The 20,580-nt window shown below is 47.1% G+C and overlaps 1 protein-coding gene across 1 annotated transcript in view; it reads right to left on the bottom strand.

The window, feature by feature from the left end:
• The window catches only part of SORCS3 (sortilin related VPS10 domain containing receptor 3), a 602,186-nt gene that overhangs the window by 324,566 nt on the left and 257,040 nt on the right, over positions 1-20,580 (bottom strand). Inside the window, exon 3 of the mRNA XM_068549046.1 lies at positions 12,246-12,345. Within this exon, the coding sequence (XP_068405147.1) occupies positions 12,246-12,345 (100 nt within the window). The remainder of the gene's footprint in view (positions 1-12,245; positions 12,346-20,580) is intronic.

The raw sequence follows: 20,580 nt of genomic DNA, 5'->3' as shown, positions 1-20,580 counted from the left end.
CATGGGATTACCCCTTGTTTGCAGGCACCGGCTGCCCTGACATCGGGGCAATGATAAGAGTAATAGTAATGGTATCTACTAACTGGACACCTGGACTCAGTCACTGGCCAACCATTTGCAAGCGTTTTTCATTTAATCCTCCTATCAGCCTATGAGATGGGTACTAGCGTTATCCTGATTACACAGACGAGGAAATGGAGGCTTAGAAGTAGTTAATAATGTTCCCAAGCCACCAGCTGCTAAGAGGTAGAGCCAGGATTTGCACAAAGTGGCTTCTTGCCCAAGTGGAAAGAGACCCCTGGGGACCCAGCCAGCCCCACCCTATGGGGCTCCAGAGTGGGAATGCCAGAGCCGAGGCCTGCTGTTATCCCCAGAGAACTACTGAAAGCTCAGGCATTTCCCACAGGCGACAAGCCACCCCATCTTCCCTAGTCTATTGTCTGCCCGACATTGAAGGAAACTCAGCCCCCCTGTGCTCCTCTGGCTTCTCCTCTCCACAGGGAACATTTTCCACAGCTTCTCAGCACAGGACCACGGCATTGTTGGACTGAAGGAAACACATCCCTCTGCGTATCTACACTCCTTTTGTAGATATGTAAAGAGAGGTTTCCAGAAGGTCACAATGTCCATCTAAGCCGAGGGAGGCCAACATGACACCATGCTAAAAGCTTATGTTTCCAACTTGGACAATCTGGGTCTGAAGCCTGGCCTGGCATCTCCGTAGCTCGGAGACCTCTGTCTTTTCGCTTTGATGCGCTCTCTCTTTTTCTCCCCCCATGAGTGCCCGCAATCACTCTCACTCTCTCGTCTCCCTAACGTTCTCATAACTTGGGGATAATAACAGTATTTACTTTATATATATGTATATTTTAAAGCCTTTATTGAATTTGTTACAATATGACTTCTGTTTTATGTTTTGGTTTTTTGGCCCCGAAGCATGTGGGATCTTAGCTCCCTGACTAGGGACTGAACCTGCACCCCCTGCATTGGAAGGTGAAGTCTTATTAACCACTGGACCACCAGGGAAGTCTCTAACTTTATATATTTTTGTAAGGAAAGTGTTCATGTAAAACCATGAGCATGGCACACAGTAAGTGCTCAATAAACTTCTTTCTATCTAACACCCGTGCTGGACCTAGAACCTGGTCCTGATGTCTCGTCTAGCAGCTGCTGTCATAACTGCAGTCTCTGAGGTGTTGGGGAACCTGCTTCTCTCCCAGCTCTCAGCCCCAAATGAAAGTCCCACTTAAATACCACCTCTGCCAGTGCGAGGTCCAAGCCTGAAGTGCCTGCGTGCTTCCTGGGCCTGGCGCAGAGCACCCGCCCAACAGCAACGAGCTCCCCAGACATGCGCTTTCGAGACAGATCATCTGTACACCACCAAGAGGGAGCAATGAATCCGGGTGTGCGTCTGCACAGATGGAGGTGGCGTTTCATGGGGTTACAATGCCGGAGGGTTCCCTGGGGCTCTGGAGCCAGGCAGACCCGGATGCGAAGCCCTGTTCCAGCAGCTCTATGTGCCTAATGGGGCTTGGGTGATAATGGGAGGAAACTGGCTCTGCACATACTACCCAGGGCTGGCAACCATCACTTTCAATTTATTCTCCATTAAATGAGATAGAAACAATCAATGGATCGGTGAGAAGGCACACAAGGCAGGTGGCTGGATAGAGGGAGAAAAGGAAGGGATACAGAGAGGACAATTCTTTTGTTGTTTTGGAAGTTCAACGGACTTTGCCTAATGCTGGTTTGAGGAAGGGGTAGATTCCTTTTCCCAGGATGAAAAACTCGGCTATTAGAAATGGGCTACCTGGGAACTGGGAGGAATTGCTGAGCAGAGGGGAAGCCAAAGAGAGGTTCATGGAACTGGGGGTCACACTGTTGAACCCCTACCCTGTGCACTCTATATACATTATGTTATTTCATTCTTAAATTTGCTTTTTTTAATCCCATTGTGAGCCCCATTTACAGATGAGAAAGCTAAGGCTTAGAGAAGGTAAACTGTACATCCACGGTCACACAGCCAGGCACGGGGTGCGCTGTGAAGCCCTTCCCTCCACATCATCACTCCTCGCTGGGCACCACCGAGGAACCAGGAACAGCGGGGAACTTTCTAAACTGAACCGCACTCTTTCCCATCTCTGGCAGCTGAGAGATATTCACATACATTTCTTGTACCTCCATCCTCTCTGGTTCATTTCTTTCCTCCGTTTGGTCATCATAAGACAGCCCGGCCATTGCTCAGGGTGAGACTCGGGCTGCGGAGGGACAGGGCTATCTGTCTGCTCCTGTTCCCGGGGACCCTCCTCATGGGGCTGCCAGCACCAAGCTGGGCCCCCATTTGTCACTAAGGTCAGTGTCTCACTCTGCATTGCTGGTTCTGACCCCAACGTGCGGGGACCGGGACTTGCTTGCTCCAAACCTGCCCTCGAGCCATCTGGCAGCCCGAGGATCCCAGGATGCTCGCCCCTCATTACCCGGACATGCTCACCAGCAGACTGTGTGCTGAGCGCTGACGTCTGTCATTCTGACCTTGGGCTGGTAATGGGGGGTCCGGCTGGGGGCAAGGCATGCGCAGCAGTAGCAATCTCTCTGCTTGGTTGAGCTCACCAAGGAAGAAAAAAATAGTTGTTTCTTTCACTGGTGGTGGTGGTGTTTGTCACAAATATCTCTACTTCAGGGGCAGTGAGACCCATTTGCTATACAACTGTGCGTCAGAATATTAGGAAGAACGTATCGCTGTGGTTTCCCAGGCTCTTTGCAAAAATTGCTCTTGCCTGTGATGCTCAGAAAACACACCTAGAAGGTCTGGTGAGGGCAGGGCAGGGAGAAGAGATGGAACAGGATGCCTGACCCAGGCACCTCATTGGTCCAAGGGGCTCTCGTCAGTCAGCCTTTCTCATACGCAGCTCTCATGCTATCAGCCCCTAGCTCAGAAGCCTGCTATGGCTCCCCATGCCCTCTGCACTGAGTCGTAACTCCATCCCTGAGCTTCGATGGGTCTACAATATATAGCCCCACCCATCTCTCTCTTGACTTGCTGCTGCTAAACGCAATATGCCTATTAAGACCTCCAAACCCTCATTCTCCTATTGAGATTGTCATTTCTATTCCCTCCTTCTCCAAATAGCAAGATTTCTTCCAAAGTCTGCCCGATTTTTGCCTCTATCTTTCACTGGCTCTGATTATGTCACAGGACAGCATCTTTCTTCAAGCTTGGTACCGTATTAACTCTTCCAGTTATTTCTAACATTTGCATAATGCTCTTTGTTGAACATCTTCTAGACACACACAGATGCATGTGTGTGTGTATATATAAAACCCCAAACCAAGAAAAATAAAATTTAAAAAAATAGGTTAGGCAAACATAAATCATGAAGAAGTACAGTAAAAAGCTAATTCTTATTATTTCTCTTAAATGCCTGGATAATCTTACTGCAAATCATATCATTATTTTAAAAAAATATGACACACTCAATGCAAACCCAAAAGGGCACTTTAGAGAGAAGCCAGGCTATAGGTTTATATTCTTCCCATTTTCAAATAAAATGCAAAAGAAAAAAACTAGTGATCATTTTAATGAGCCTTTAAATAAATTCTTGGCTAGAGCACACTGCAGCAATTTATACAGGGGACCACATGCATATATTTGCCGAGAAAGGGACTTTGTGACTAAAGAGTGAATTTCCAAGAATTACTCTAGATTCCTTTCCTTTAAGTGATTAGTTTGAATTGAACCACACTTCATATCCACTCCATCACTGGGTCACACTTGCAAAGGCAAATGGAAACTTGTAAACCAGTGTCTGCCCCTTCTTTGATCCACCTCTCTTCTGACTTCTTAACTTTCCTTTATTCTGATTTCTCAGGCCCTGATGAAGTCAGATACTTTCACTTTCGGGGGGTTTACTTTCTGGTTCTTTTTCTGAACATACCAAGAAGAAAAAGGTTTGAACTTGGTATCAGTAAATGAAGATGGTTTAGTCCAAGTTCTGTTCTTTTCCTTTTTTTCACTCCTTCCTCTCACACATTTTCCCCTAAACTCAACTTCCAAAAGACTGCTCCAGCCTCTCAGTAACTGTTAATTTATGAGGCAAGAAAAACGAGGTGGTTGTGAATTAACAAGAGTGGGACCATTTCTCTCCATCAGCAGAATAATCAATCTCTCTCAGGCAGTCAGCAGGTTTGGTTTTAAAAGACAGGGAAGACGATTGGAAAAACGCAGGAGGCAGCATGCCTCCTAGACAGGGCAGGACGTGACACTCTTAAAAACCCAGGGTTCTGGGGTCTACATCCTCCTCAAGGAAGCCAAGAAGCAGGCAGCCCAGCAGGGGGTGCCCAGCAGCCCTGTGGATGGCCTGCAGGGTCCCTGGATTCCAGGGTGTGGTCCTGAGGGCAGCTCCAAATGAGGGGTCCCTTTCTGTAGCTGGTTTCCTGCAAAAAAATATGACGTTTCTCATTTTATCCTAATTATGGTCCCAGAAAGAGGGGATAGGTAAATGGTCTTTTATCCCCACTTTACAGCTCGAGAAACAGAGGCTCAGACAAGTTAAATGACTTTTCCAAAGCCCAACAGCTAATGAAGAGAAAGGTCTAAACCAGAAATCCTGATTCCTTCCCTGACACTCTGCCCCAGGGGACCTAGTCTCACTTCTTTGATAGCCGTTTGCCTTGGGCACGCTACTCAGCCATTCTGTGCTTCCAATATGCTCAAGGCAGTTTGGATTCCAGACCCTTGATTTCTCATCCAGGTTCATCTGAAGTGGGATTCCAGCTGCAATATTGCTCAGGCTTTGAGACCAGAGAGATGAGAAGCTATGGATGTTTGTATGAAGCCTACAGCTTACAACACACACTCACTGAGATGGGCAGGGAGTACATATTCCTGGCTGTTCCCTACCTGCATCCACCCCGGGCCCCAGTTCGGGCTCTCCACCAGATCTATGTGCTCCAGCTCTCAACAGCCCATGGGCTGAACAGAGGACACTGGCCTAGGAGTCAGCAGACCCAGTTCCAGCACTGGCTCTGCTGCAAATGACTTCATGACCTCAGGCAAGCCCACAAGTGGTCTCTTCTGTTAAATGAGGGCCTGCCTAGACACTCTCTGAGGGCCCTTTTATCCCCAACACGTGGTGAGTCTAAGAATGAAATATGAGTGAAAGTGAGTTACGTGAGCACGTTAGACCAAGGTAAGTGACCATCGGCAACCAAATTTGAGCGGGTCAAACTGACCTCTTAGTGCCAAACTTTCAGCATTTGTAAATGGACTAATGATAGTACCAACATCATAGAGTTGCTGGTGAAGTATTAAATGAGTTAATTCACATAAAGCATTTAGAATAATTTTTGGCACATAGTAAAAATTCTCAAAAACTGCTAGCTGCTGCCCTTCCCCCTCCCCCTCATCCTTCTCCTCCCCCTCCTCACCATTATGATTGTCATTCTTATTATTTTCATAAACACGTGTTACCTTTGGAAACAGAAATGAATATTAGCGCTAAGAGGGATTTCTCTTACTTGCTCTTTAAATATAGCTTACTGTGCACGTTTTCTGAAGGAAGAAAGCAGGGTCCACAGAGATGAGGTGCCTGGATGAGGCTGCAGGAAGTAGGTGGCCATGAAGGAAGAAGTGTGATGCAGCAGAGCTGGTCCCTTGCCTGCTGTCGTGATACTTGGTGTCCTCACCCCTGGGTTGCCAGAACAGATGCAGATAGCATCTCTAGCTCCCTTTCCTGCTGGAGGAGGGCTGTGCACGCCCGGGTCAGCACAGTGATGGTCTTGGGAAGTTGCATCAGTTCGTGCTGATGGAACCCCTCAACTGTGCCATGGAGGATGCCGCAGTTCTGAGTTCCACCAGCAGAGGCAGCAGCTTTCAGGGAACCAGCCACCTTCTGAACAAGGAGCTGGGACTTCAGAAGAGCAGGCCTGAATGGGAGGGCTTATCTGGCCAATGTGTGGCCATAAAACCAGAAGCTTTGGGGACCACCCCTTCCAAGGACTAGCCAACTGGCTATCCATTGAGCCCAAAGTCCACAGTTGCGCACATATCACCATGTAGCCCTCTGAGAGGCACAGTCCAAATGGTGGTCATCAAGACCATCTAAGCTGGAAGGAGCCTCAAAAAGTATAGGACCTACCCTTGCCACTGTACAAATAGGGAAATGGAGGCTCTGCAAGGGAGACGTCTTACTCAAGAACACCCCGTTACCCAGGGGCAGAAAACCAGGACCAGAAAGAAGACGTCTGCCGCCTTCTCCTACTCTAATGGTCTTACTCTGAACTGACACAAAAGGTCCCTCTGAATTGCAGAACCTTCTATGTGATTCCTCTGAGTCAAAGGGAGGTCTTTGCGAGCCATGCTCAGCTTAATTTCTCTCTCACTCAGATCATAAAAGCAACACTGCAGGCCCCCAGCAAGAGCAGCTTCTAAGCGTTATCCTTATTCTGTTGCCCCGGAGACCACGTTGCAAATACCAACTTTTCACCTGGAGACTTACTTACTCCTCAGGTCATGGCACATGACACCAATTGGATACAAGGATTAAAGCAGATTTGGGACAGCCTGCCAGGCCCCACACCCTGAACTCCACATCCTAGCCTGTCTAAAACACTTCGAAATACGTAAGTTTCATGTGAAAATATGCAGAGGAAAAAATCTATTAAGAAAATCAGGAACTGATGACAACGATGGCGTGGCTGTAATGAGCCCTTGTTCTCGCATGACGACAGTCATCTGGAGCTTAGATTACAGAGCGGCTGCTGCAGTCCCCACCTGGCCAACACTTCTCATGGACATTACCTGCCTGGCCCTTGTCTGCATTTGCGATTGAGTCCCTAGGTCTATGCATGCAGTTGTTTTCTGTCTGCATCTCGTCTGCCCAAGTAGACTGCACATTTCTGAAAACCAGAAACTCCCATCCAAAATACTTTGCTCAGAGCTAGACACTTAACAGATAGCTTAATAGCCTAAAATTATCTTTCCACATTCTTTTTTTGCTTTGCTTTAGTGTAAGAGATTTTAATATCTGTGAACTGAAAGTGTACTACCTTAGAGCTGACTTTCCCTGACCCTCCAACAATCTCAGGAGACATGGTCAAGGAAAGCAGGGGTCCAAGATTTTAAGAGTCTGTGTTTTGTTTTGTTTAGAGGTTTGCCATTGTGTCAAAGATTGCTCAGGGTTATGCTGCTGTATTGAGAGACTGACACGGGAATAACCAACATCTGACCACACACACAATGCCTCTTAACAGCTTGACAAAGGCAGCCTGCCTGCTCATCGGAGAAATCTGACTGGTAATTCCCACTGTATTTCTGCAGGGTAGCCTGGAAGTAATTATCCTTCTCACTGGTAAATCAGTTAGGAAAGGAGGATCTAACACTCCTCTCCTCCTCCAAAAAACTGCTAATCCTCTAACAGTAATGGGCGGGAAAACCCCAGGCAACAGAGTTACTACTAATAGAGGGAGGAATGCACTCACCTGGTCTTTTCACCTGTGGCAGGGGCAGCCGAGCTGAGGCAGGTCAGAGTAGAGAGCATGCCCTGTGTGGTCAGACAGAGGTGGATGGACCATCTCAGACAGAGGTGGTCAGACAGAGGTGGTCTAGCTACTTTAGAGAAAGCAAATGGCTCATCTGCCTGAGCCTCAATTTCTTCACCTGCCAAATGGGAACAAAACTACCAGGCTCAGGGGATTAAGAGTGAAACTTAGAGTATCGAAGTGAACTTAGCCTAGTGCCCAGAACTTATTAGGAGCTCAATTTTAAAAAGTCTTTATCCTCTTCTGACGTCAGCCCTTATGGTCCTCCCGCCCTCACAGGCGGAGGCACACACAGGCACACACACCTCTACCCTGCAGTAATTTGATCACATTCCCTGGCAGTCAGGACTTTGTCTGCTCTCTGTCATTTCCAAAACAGTTTCCAAATCTGCAGGTGTCAGCCACTTTTGAGCCAGAGCAATTAGGCCATAACAGGCCTGCATTTCTCCATCCACTCAAAGATTTGCTCTTAAACAGACACCTGTGGTAGCTAAGCCCCTCCCTTGTTGAGGCACAAAGACTTCAGCCTGTTTGTACAAAGCACAGTGCTGGTAAATGCAGGCTTGACCTCGGCGCATGCCATTCTGCATGGGACAGAGTCAGCTGACAGTCATGAGTTCTAGGAACCCAGGGACGTGTATCTCCTGCAAAGGGAAGGGGAGGCTGTGAGCAGAAGCCCTCCTGCAGAGGCGAGCCTCACATCCACATGGGGAACTAATGCAGTGCTTCGTGTTCAAAGTGCCAGACTCAGACATCACCCAGGCAATGGGCTAACTGGCCAGTGGCCAGAGAAAAGCAAACAGCAAGGGATGCAGAATCACATCAAATACAAGTGGGGCAGGTCAACGCCATTAAAATAACACTGATGCCCCGTACCATAGGATGGTCTAGAACACTTCAACTCAAGTAGCACCCAGCATTTCATATCAATACTCTCATTTGGAAAAAAAACTAGTAGATACCACTAATCTAAATCTCAACTTCCTTGAGGGAGTCCAGCATTGCCAGATGTATCCTAATTTGTCCCCCAAATAAACCTCTTGGAAAGACTGTTGCAGACTCACCATTTATAAGTAAAACAAGCTTGGTGTGATTTACATAGAGGCTATTTCCTTATCTTGCCTGTCTTCTAAAGTGCCTGGGAGGACTGGCAATTATATAGATAAAGCTCCTAAAAGGAATCTGAGCATAGTTAATGCTAAGATTATTACTAGTAGGAGACTATACACATGTTAACCACTTCTACTTTCAACCTAATAGCTTATTAGCTATCTACATTTGGAGATTTTATGTTGTCAAAAAAGTGTTAAGACATCAACAATTAGCTTTGGGAACAACTATATAAATACAAGCACACTCTACTGTTTTGCAAGGGGTGACAGAACTCCGATGTACTCATAGCTTCCAAGGAAAGCAGTAGCCATCTGTTACATAAGTAACTCATTAGGTGAAAAGCAAGTGTTTCGACAAGATTAACTAAAAAACCTGCTGGAGACTACTTCCATTAGCTAGTTGATGAACATGGGCAGCTACCGATAATTTGAATGCTGAGAGAATCAAAAGAATCCTGCTTAATTCAAGCTCAGATGAGAATCCAGGTGACCAAAGGTTTAAACTCCAAGACATGTAAGCAGGACACTTAAAAAAAAAAAAAAGTTGCATTACAAGGTCATAATGACCCAGAGCACCAGACCAATAAAGAAACAAATAAGAGTATTTTCATTTACGTCTAACTGTCGATTTGCCTGAGTGGCGTGTAGTCTAGTAAACTTGAATATTCTAGTTAAGAGAAAGTCACCGTGTAGAATATTTGGGCATCAGCGTCTCAAGGCTCAGAATACAATCAAAAACACCTAACAACAAAATGAAACAGAATCTAATTTCATCTCTCCTTGGATGATTCAGGAAGTCCTTCAGGAGCACACAGTCTCCTTATGAAATTAATTTCTATTGGTATTTCCTAAATAAATAAATAAATAAATCCATGGCATTAGTCTATCTTTTGTCTTTCCCCTAACTGAGTGAAGAAAATGTCTGCACTTTTAACTTTCTGGGTGGCAGTGCCTCTTAAGGTGGGATTTAACTGTGTTCTGGTGGTGTTTCTCTGAAAAGACATGCAAAACAGCCTAACTTTTGTCAACTGGGCAATAATTCCCGTGAGGAAGTGCTCCAGAGAGCCCATGGTCTGAACGTCACCTCTGGGAAGGAGAAATGGAGGTGCACTTCTGCACCAGCGGGCTCCAAATCCCAGCTTTATGTTCCTTTTAACCCTGAGTATCTGCCTTACCCTGCCCTTTGTCTCCCATGCTACTGAGCACCTCTAGGTCACACTAAGAAGAGATAAAACAGTCAGGAGTGGAGAAAAATGGAAAAAAGACTGAAAGAGATGTTGTTATGAGTAGGAGTCCAACGGGAAACATACATGACAGATGACTACCAGAATGGATGCAAACAGGTGTGACCCTTCATATGCCCCTTGGGGAAATCCTCATGAAGACAGCTGATCTAGAAGACGTGATTAATTCTGCTGTGGTCCAGACATAGGTCAGAGATCAGTGCTAAAGGACATCTGCCATGTGTCAAATATCCCCTTCTTGCTTCTCCCAGAGTGCAGACACCCCCTATGATTCCACCTGACCCCAAGTCACTGTGTTGGGTGGGAAGAGCTTTAAGCTGGGAGTTAAAAACCAACTGCCCATCCTGCCACTGACCAGCTGAGTGACATGGGTGGGACATCTGTCCTCTGTGGGCTTCAGCTTCCTTCCTAATGAAGGGAGAAGGCAGAGGAAGAGTGGAGATAGATCATGGCTGACTTGATTCAGTCAAGTTTTATCATGTGTCCATCATGGACATGGCTTCAATTCAAGGCCATGAAGCAACTGCCTCAACCTCCCCGGTCAGGACTAGACCATCAGTTTTGAAGCATGGGGCTGTGACTATATGGGAGGAAAAGGAGCAGAGCGTGGGCTGAAGTCAAGAAACCTACACTGAGCGTCAGCAGTCCTGAGCTCTAACTGGCTCCATTTTGTACCTGGCTTTGGAGCCTTTTCTGGCTTCAGTTTCCTCATCTGGGAATTGAGACTATTGGTATACATGCAAGATTCTCAACCAAGACTCCGTGGACATCTTGGGTCCAGAGGGGGGATTCAAGGTGTTCCTAAAGACCTAAAAATTGTTTGCAAAATTTTACGTTTGGGGGCATGTGTCCAGAGGACAGGTCCAGAGCTTTAATCACATTGGCAGAAGACTGCAGTTCAAAAACTACGAATAACTGCTCGTATAGATGAAATCGATGATCCCTTCCAGCTCTAACATTCAGTAATTCAAATAACAATATTGAAAAATGGGAAAATGACAACCCTTTGGGACAAAGAAAAGAGAAACTACTCAGCTAAAACTACTCAGAACAGGCACCTAAACGGCCATCCTGATTATCAGAGTTTTGGTACCTGGCTGGTGGGCACAGTCCCATGTGTGGGGACCCCTGCAGCTGCTGGATCTTTGAGCATCAGTCGCCAATATACTGAACCAGGAGTCACCAATTCTGCTTCCTCCCTTGCGGGGAACAGTTAGGTGGGAGTGGGGAGAAGGGGTGGCTGTGAGTTACAATGCTAAGGGTTTAAGTCCAAGTTGCTCTGCTTTGAGTAGCACCAACAGCTGTTCTAAGCCACAGCTTGGGCCCCACCAGGTTGGAATCAGAGATCAGCGACAGCTGCACAATGGGTTGAAGATCACCCCTGCACCTACCTTGCTAAAGAAAGGGTTTGCAAAACCACTGGGGAATGCAAGATGACACGGGGAGATCTGGGGAATGCCATTTTCAGCCCTTTAGAAACCCTGAAATGGACTTTGATATTCGCGGTGTGTTTACTGAGGCCAGGCCTGCCTAAGTTTCTAAACAGGAGTGCCTTCCTAGCTGGGGAAAGATCATCTCCCTCCCTAAAGCCAATATATTAAACAGCATTTATTTTCTAAAACCATCCATCGTCCCAGGCCCCCTCCTCCCAGGAGGTCTCCGTGACCAAAGTCTGACCTTATATGATTTCACCCATGTCCTGGCTGTTAAGTGAAGAGGAAAGACAGAAGAGGCCAGCAGAGCCAGTGTGCTCCCCTGGGCCTCAGAAGGAGCTCTGGAGCAAGTGGAAGAATCCAGGGGCTGCCTATCCTTCCCTTGGAGGAAACCGACTCCCTCTTTACAAGGAGCTCTCTGAAAACAGAGCAGCCAAAAGGAGGCTATAGGAGGACTCGGCTCTGGAGTCAAGCAGACCCATTTTCAAACCCCAGATCTGTTACTCACCATGTTACCTGTTACTGTCTGGCATTAGGCTACAAAGTTACTTAATCTCTCTGAGCTTCAGTTTCTTCATCTGTAAAATGGGGACAGTAGTCATTTCCACCCCAGAGATTCATTGTGAGGATAAATGAGATAAGGTATGTAAAGCACACACCGCCATCCTTAGCAGAGAGGAACCCCTTACGTAGTTATATAGTTTTATTATTGTTATCGTTGTTGTTATTATTATTATTATTGCTACTACTATCTCAAGGCAGTTGTTAGAATTACAATGTCTGTGGTGTTCTTGGCATACAAAATAGGCATTCTGTAAGTGACTCCACGGCTACTGGTTTTTTCCTTAACTCCTAGGCCTTGGCAGCCCTGCCACTCCGCAGGGAATGCTCAGGACCCATTGACCATCCCCTCTCACCTTCTTTTTGTTGGTGGGATTGACGTAGAGGTAACTGAGGACAGTCTTCAAGCCCACTTTGTCATTGAGCTTTTCATAGGTGGTGCCATAATCTGTTGATCTGCAGGTAGGAGAGAAAGAAAGAAAGGGAGAGATTGTTTTACCAAATGGGGGATTGTGTTTCAAGGGGAGCCCAGCTCTACCCTGACCTGCATCTTTGTTCCCAAATCACACAAGTGCTTAAAGGTGTTTGTTCTTCAGAGATAAAAGGCCCCATTAATTTTAGAAGAGCAATTAGACTGATGCATCTGCCTACTACCTAAGCTCGCTCCCCTTTGCTCCCGGCCTTTCTCAGAGACCTACTTTCCTTCCCTCTGTGTGGCTGTGAGTGTCAGGAGCTTCCGGGGAGCCGGGCCACCTGCCACAATCAGCCCTCTGTCCCCGCGGGGCATTGCAGGGACCTTCTCCTGAGGTCGCTGGGTACAACCAACTTCACGCCCCTCCACTGAGCCTGAAGCCAAGGGACCCTCAGAAGGGCAGGAAGCACTGTATCCAGGAGCTGTGGGGTCCAAGGGCCAAATCTGGCCGCACCCGGCAGAGTCTGAGGCTTTACATGGGAGCGATGGTGTGTCAGGGGGAAGAGCCAGCGACACTGAACTGCTGCCTATAGCTCATCATCCCAACGATCCTGCTGGCCGCCCGCCCCTCCTTTGGGCCTAATTTCCAGGGCTCTGACCTTATACCAAGAACACGAGTCAGGGCTCAGAGAACAAAGGCGGGCCAATCAAGCCACAGGCTCCTTCCTCTGCATCCCGCCTTTCCACAGAGGAGAAGGGAGAGCGAGTACCCGACAATGGATTCAAGTAGCCGAAACCCCTGCTGCTCCCGCCTTGCTTCCCCACTCCAGTCCCAGACACCTCCCTCCCTTTTCAGACCACCAGTATCTTCAGGTTCTCACCCCCTTTCTGCCATCGCCTTCCTTGGCTAGACTCAGGAAACCTCTCCCACTGGAGCTTTAGAAGACCACAGAGGCCCATTCATTCTCTCTATGGTGAAGTGACCTCATGGGTGCCTGCACTCTGACGCCAGCCCTGTGTCCCCCTAGTAACTACCTGCCCCTATCTTTGCTTGATCCTTTACCCACCTTCTAACTCTAATCTGCTTCTGCCTTGGCCCACAGCTTAGCTTTATAAGTCTAGCAGCCAAGCTCTGTGATGACCTTTAAGAACTGTCTCCACCCCCATCCAACCTGGCAAATTCCATGTCCCAGGCCTGGCTTAAATACCCACCCTTACCTCTGGTTAAGGCTTCACTGGCCCTCTCCCTGGTTGCCACTCATTTCTCCTCTGCACCAGAACAAAGTTCCCCATCTGTTGTACACCCAAGGCACACACTGTACATGCCCCTTTCATTTCCCCATATTGTCATATGATTAGTTTCCTTATGTTCTGTTCTCCAACCACAATGTAAGCTCCTCAAGGACACGGAACTTCAGAGAACGCTATGGGGAGAGGAAAGAACATGAACTTGGGGCACAGTAAAATCTCTGGTTAATTCCTAGATGGGCAGCTCCCTGGTCACATGACCAAGTGCAGGTTACTTCACCTGCTGGAGCCTCAAATTTCTTATTTGGAAAAATGGGGATAATTTAATCTCACAAGGCATTTCTGAGCATGCAAAAATACAACACACGGGAAACCTCCTAACAGGATGTAGGCGTTCTGAGATGTCAAAAAATAAATGAAAATACAAAGGACAATGACTTCCCCTTTCCCCAAACTGTACAGAACCAGGTCTTACACATCATGTGTGCTTGGCCTGTTTATTGAAAAAAAAAAAAAAAAAATCAGTCTTTCTAATCCCTCCCTAGGCTACAGGCCCCACACGGTTATGCTAACTTTAATACTCAGCACCTCCCCCCTCCGCAAACTGACTTATCTTCTGTCTCCTCTCTACCTTAGGCACTAGGACTCAACGCCAATTGGAGAAATCCTTGCCTTTATCTCTCGAACCCAGCTCAGTCCCCAAGTCGTAATGATTCTATCTCCTACATAACTTAGACCCCCGATCTTCCCATTCTCATTCCAATGCTGTGGCTCACACATCATCATTTTTGCAACGATTCCCCAATTGGATGCTCTTCTTCAACCTTCTCCCCCCTCCCACCAATCTCCATGTTGTCATTAGGTTGTATATCAACCACACAGATCTGTCCACCTCACTCCGTGGTAGTAATTACCCACTGCCTACACACAGTAAAGTTCTTTCTTCCAAGCTTAGTCTTGTAAAATCTGGTTACAACTTCCCTTACTAGACCTATTTCCAGCCACTTGCTCCTCTGCTCCTTGCTGTCCAGCCTCATTCAACTTCCCTGAATGTCCTACATTTTTGTGGCCTCCATTTCTGGCACATCATTCCCTTCTGCCTGAACTATCTCCAGCCTCTGTTTCCTCTACTTGGTAAACTTCTCTGCAATCTTCACAATCAACTCCAATATCACTCTCCTTCCAACTTTCTCACTGGGAAATTAATCACCATTTCCTTTGTGTTCTCATACCACCTTGTACATATTTCTATTTTAGCATTTATCCTATTGTTGTGATCATGCTATTTTTATCCTGAGACTTCGTCCTTGACTATACCTTCCTAAGGGCAAAAGCCATTTCTTATAACAACCCAATGCCTTGCACCGTGCCTGGTACAAAGCAAGTACTGAATGTATTAATGTTTGTATTGTTTTGCTTTGTCTTTATTTGCAAGAATGAATGAATGATTGAACCTGTCCAAACCCACTCACAAGTTCTTGACCAACTGCTAACGTTTAGTGGCAGCTCAACAGAGAGCCACACCTAGAAAACACACCTGATATTTCAGATACTTCAGATACAACTTGCAGAATGGGAAGGTCTTTTAGTGCCATCTGGTACCAGGGAAAGATCGAGAATTAAGTTAAATGACACTAGAATTAAGGTGAAATGACCAATCAATCTGACCTCCTATCCTACCCAGGGCAGGGGAGAAGACACACTATAATCTCTACAGACTGTCAGCAGTATATTTTTCTTAATACAAATAAAATATTTTATAGAACAAATTGCTTCTTGATTCTACACTCTTGAAGGCATAAAGATGACACCAGGTGGGAAAAGAAAATTGAACTTGGAATCTGGAAATCTAGAGTCTAGAGTGATTCTGAAATGTATTCAAAGCGTTACCCTGGAAAGGTCAATTCTCTAAGCCTGCTAAAGAAAGAATTATTCTGGCGCTTGTTAAAATGGAAAGGCAGACTTCATTCAGGACTACTGCAATAGGTACAAGGACCACAGCAGTGAGGTTTTGAAGTAGAGGAGGGAGATTGGACTCCACTCCAAACACAACAAGGAAAAAGTGGGAATTTATAGCCAAAGAGAAGGGTGGGAGTCAGTGGATAGAACATTACTAAGAAGGTAGGGCAATTCTTTGCTAAGCCGACCTGACAGGATTCTCACTGAAGGCAGGTCAGGGTGATCAGACATCACCTGGGGGATGGTGGAGGATGAGGAATTTGATCAGATATTGAGTATGATGAGATATTGCAAGGGGTTGGGGGGATCCTGGCTAAACTCACTTAGCGGGACTGTTGCTAAAAATGGGCTCTTGAGGACATATCCGAGGACAGGGCCTAGTTGAAGAAGAGCTCGGAGGATCCTGACTAGAGCTTGGTCAAGAAGAGAATCTTTGTCAAGCCCCATTCTATCATCAACACAACAGGTTTAACTCAGATAATCATAAGGCCCCTTCTGGACTTGAAATCTTATTATCCCACCAGCACAGCACTAAGCTGTTTCCAAATAGCAACTTTTCCTCATGCTATATATAGCAAACATCTTACTTATAAGAGCTAAATTCTCAGGGCTCCCTGCATGACTGGTGTCACAACAAACTTCCTTCCAGCATCCAAATAACCCTCATCAGAGGCAGTGTACTTAGCAGGATGCATAGTCTCTCTTTCTGCAAGCCGCACAACCGATTCCCACTGACTTTGCTGTTTTCCAAAAGTGGCTGCACAGGGCAGGGGCTTCCCAGCAAAGGATACGCCACGGCTCAGCCTCCTCTGCTCCTCGGGCAGCTGCTGCTCATTCAGGCAAACAGAAACAAGTCTCACTCGGTGAGGACACCTCAAGGAGCCACTGAGCCCTGGGACCAAAGGAGGCCTGGACTCTGCCCTTCCCAGCATGGAGGCCACACACCGCGTTGACCACAGAGTTCTGTGGGCCCCCTTCACCTGGGGTGAGGGGCAGCTGGCAGAGAGGCCTCAGCACCATTGCCAGAGCCAGCTGTGCCTGCAGAAGTCGCTTTGACAGGAAAGCAGACCATCCTCCACCTTGTGACTCCAGACATCTGCCGGCGGGGTCTCTTAGAGGAAGAAGGCTCATTTCCCCTAACTTAAAGCTAGTTGCCCAAATCTTGACACTAAGCTCCTAACGCTGAAATGTCCTGAAAGCTGGGGACATCACACACATGCATGGGGCACCTGCCATAGGCCGGGCACTATGCCAGTTACCATTTGGAATGGCTCAGAACACACAGCTAACCTGGCAGGCAGCATGTGAGAAGTGCCCAGCCACAGGGCTCCCAGCTTCTGTTCTGGGCTCAGATTCCTCCAGCTCCAGAAGGTTATTCCACTGCTGTGTGTGTGTGTGTGTGTGTGTGTGTGTGTGTGTGCACGTGCACATGTTTGTATCTCCCTCTCTCGTGCTCTTCGTCTTTCGTTACGAACTATTTTCAGAACACAGAAAAATACAAGAAGCCAATCATATACCCACTACTAGATTTATACGTTGTGTATGAACACAAATGCTTAATCATCTTTTGGAGTGTTTTTAGATTCACATAAATGTTATCATACAGGATATACATTCTGCAGCTTGCTTATTTTGTCCAACATTCAGTTTGGGGGATTTTATCCACGTTGACACACCTAGCCGTAATTCATTCAATTTAACTGCTGTAGAGCATCACAGCTAACCGATAAACCACTGTCTATTTATCCTTTCAACCCCTGATAAATATTTTTGTCTTTTTCCTTTAAAATTTGCTATGATAAATGTTTCCATCGTCATTTTTACACGTGGCTTCTTGTGCATCTGTAAAGAAAAGTTTTTTCTAGAGAGACATCTTGATGTGCAATTACCACTCATACTCCATGCATAACTTCTTTGTTGGTATTTAACAAATTTTTCTCTAAGGAGGCCTTCAAAGAGACACTCCTTTAGTCCCCAGCTCCAGAAATTGGGTCCTTCTTTATTGCCAGGGCCTGAGTCCACAGCTCCGGACCTGTCTCGTCCCAGCTATCTCTGTCTCTGGAATCCTGAATTCCAGAGCATCTGAACCCAATTAGCAGCTGGGGCCCTGAGTCCTGGCTTCATGAGGGCCGTCTCTGGTTTTCCCATTCACATCACTGTAGGTCACCTGCTCCATGGCTCCACTGCCCGCCCAAGGACCCGCTTGCTGTCGGGCTGGGCCTCCCAGCTGCCAACAGCTCACACTCCTCCCCAGGTACCCGATGCTGACTGGTAGACTAGATGTCCATCCTCTTCAGCCTCCCAGCACTCCTAGTCTGAGCCCTTCGACTATTCAGAACTCCTGTCCCATCCTGATAGGCTTCCAGAAGACTTCCGTGTGGGCCAGTACCTTCCAGGAGGACCCCCTCAGCCTAACTTCCCATAACCCTGGTAGTTACCCAAAGCCAGTCTCTCAACGACAATTTCCAGGGTTGAGTTGTGAATATATTATACTTTCATCCGCCCAGCAAGCTCCCACTCCTCTAGTGAGCTTCTGCGGGAGCGGATGGTGGCAACAAGCATATGGGTTGCTATTTTAAAAGTAAAAGAACAGAAAAGAAAAACTTTTAGCCAACGCAGCCAAGTCGGCTTCCTGGTAGAGCTGAGCTGGATCTCAACACCGCCCGCCCTCGCTGCATCCCCAAAGCCACATTCCTGCCAGAGGTGAGAGGGCTCCAGAGGGCACTCTGCCAGTTCTCACCAGCCACCAGATGTTCAGGATCAGGGCGGGCACACTGCTTTCCTAATCCCACCAGCTGCCTTCCCCTTGTTTGCCACCTGTGCTCCTCAGCCCCCCTACGCCTTCCCTCTCCAAGCCTTGCCCCTGAGAAGGAACTGGGAAATTTCAAGTCTTTTACTCTTTGATTCTCTGATCAGTCTTTCATCTTCTCAGTGGACTCCCTTCTCTGTGATATTATCTAAAATTAGCAAACAACCTCAGTCCTGATAGTTCCTTTTCCTGTTAGCAATTTTATTTTTGTTTTGCTCATTTCTTAACACATCTCTATGTGTTCTCTGTTATGGCATCTACCGTGTGCCAGGCACTGGGCTTACCCCTCCTCCCTCCCCAGTGAGGGACACTTACGAGGAGCTACAAAGCTCAGGCAAGCAAAGTGCAAGCTGTTTTCTGTAAAAGGGCCAGAGAGTAAATAGTTTAGGTTTTGCCAATCTCTATCACAACTACTCAACTCTGCCTTTGTAGCTCAAAAAAAGCCAAGCAGGATACACTGATGAATGGGTGTGCTGTGTTACAATAAAACCGTATTTACAAAAGCAGGCAGTGCATAATCGGGTGGCCACCACTGCTCTAGCTGACTACAATATCAACCCCTACCATCCCCACCACCAGCCAGGCTCCCATCCGGCTTTTGTCTCTAAGACAGCTTCCCAAGATTCTGGCCAAGGTCTCTGATACCCTAACTCACGCTTCCCTGCCTGGCTGCCATCAGGTCAAAGTGTCTGCCTAAGCCTGGCTCTCAGGCCTTCTCAGGCCTTTGCCCCCTTTACCTCCCATCTTCCACTCTCCCAATGAGCTTACGGCTGGCAAATGTCCAGATTTCCTCCTTTTTGACTCCCAGCTCTAGTACTAATTACATCTTGGAGACTTTTCCTACAACTTCAGCCCACACCCTCCTCTGCATTTGTATCAGCAGCGTTAGGAGTTCCCTATTTATTCTCTGAATACACCTATGTGCTTTTTTTCTTTTCAGCAATGACTAAAAGCTCCTTAAAAGAAAACAACAAATGAAATCTCTTTTGAATTGCTGAAGGTGCAGAGCACTAAGTAGAGAAAACAAGGAAGATGCGAGCAGGGCAAAGACAACTATACCCAGTGCTGGATGAACTAGCCGTGTGAGCTCTTCACTTCTCTGAACAATAGGGCCGTTGTTGGGAGGACTACATAGAGAATAGTGAGAAAAATAGTCTAGCATCCGATAAACCCCTGTGCCATAAATGTGTGTGGCTGTCATTTTTATGACTACTCCAGATTGTATTTTTCTCAAGGACAATCACGTTGGGTTTTTTTCCTTGATTTATAAACTCCTTACGCTTAGGGGGTGAGGCACATGGACGCCCAATTAATCATTAAGGAATCTTTGGCCACAGTGTCCCATTGCTGCCATGAAAGTACAATATGGCCCAGCTGCCTGGGGAATCAAAAGGCAGAACCAAGCTTCCAAGTGCCAGGCCCTGGAAAGCCTCCACCAGCCTTTCCCCCCCGAGTGTGTTCCCCTGAGCTACACCAAGAATAGTCAACAATCAAAGACCAGAGGCAACAAGGGGCTCCAGTGTGTGGTGGACCACAGCCCCCTCCAAGGGCAGGTCAGGAGTTTCCACAGCATAGCTCCAGACCCATGGCTGCCCAGAGAGTCTTTATGATCCAAATGGGGAAACCACTGATGGTCCCCTCTGGCCTGTTCCACTCTCCATCTTGAGGCCAGCGCCTAAGGCCACGTTAATATGTATCTCTGCAATGGCAGAAGCCCAACCTGACCGCAAATAACCAGACAGAAAACTAATTTCAGACTCCAAGCCCAAAATGAGTGACTTCAATAGCTTCACTCTCCAAGTGGATAGCGGCCCCACCCTCTGCTTCAGAAAAACCACAGGCAGGCTGATGCCCAGGCAGAAGCTCACACAGCTCTCCGTGAGCTCTTTGTGTCATCTGACTCCACCGCCGCACTCTCTAGTCTCACAAAGAGAGACACAGTGATACAGAATAATTAATGTTCTCCTGCCCCAGCTATCTGAATGAGAGCCATCACGGGGTCCAAGTGCAGAAACTTGAAGGTAAACTGACTCTGGAGACCAGATCATGCAGAATTCATGGTTTATATCAAATAAAATGTAGACCCACCAGCAGCACCATTCCAGTTCAGATCTAGGAGGGAAGGTTGGCGTGTGTGGGGTTGGCCCAAACATTCAGATCCTTGGTCTTTCTTTGTGTTCATTCAAGTGTGAACACTTCATTTCTCACTGAAGAATCTCAGTGAAGATAATAGGGCTGCTGGGTTGTTATTTTGAGGACTTAA

The sequence above is a fragment of the Eschrichtius robustus genome, chromosome 7 (genome assembly GCF_028021215.1).
Source record: "Eschrichtius robustus isolate mEscRob2 chromosome 7, mEscRob2.pri, whole genome shotgun sequence".
NCBI lineage: Eukaryota > Metazoa > Chordata > Mammalia > Artiodactyla > Eschrichtiidae > Eschrichtius > Eschrichtius robustus.
The sequence above is the reverse complement of the archived record's forward strand: the minus strand, read 5'-3'. Positions and strand labels throughout refer to the sequence as shown.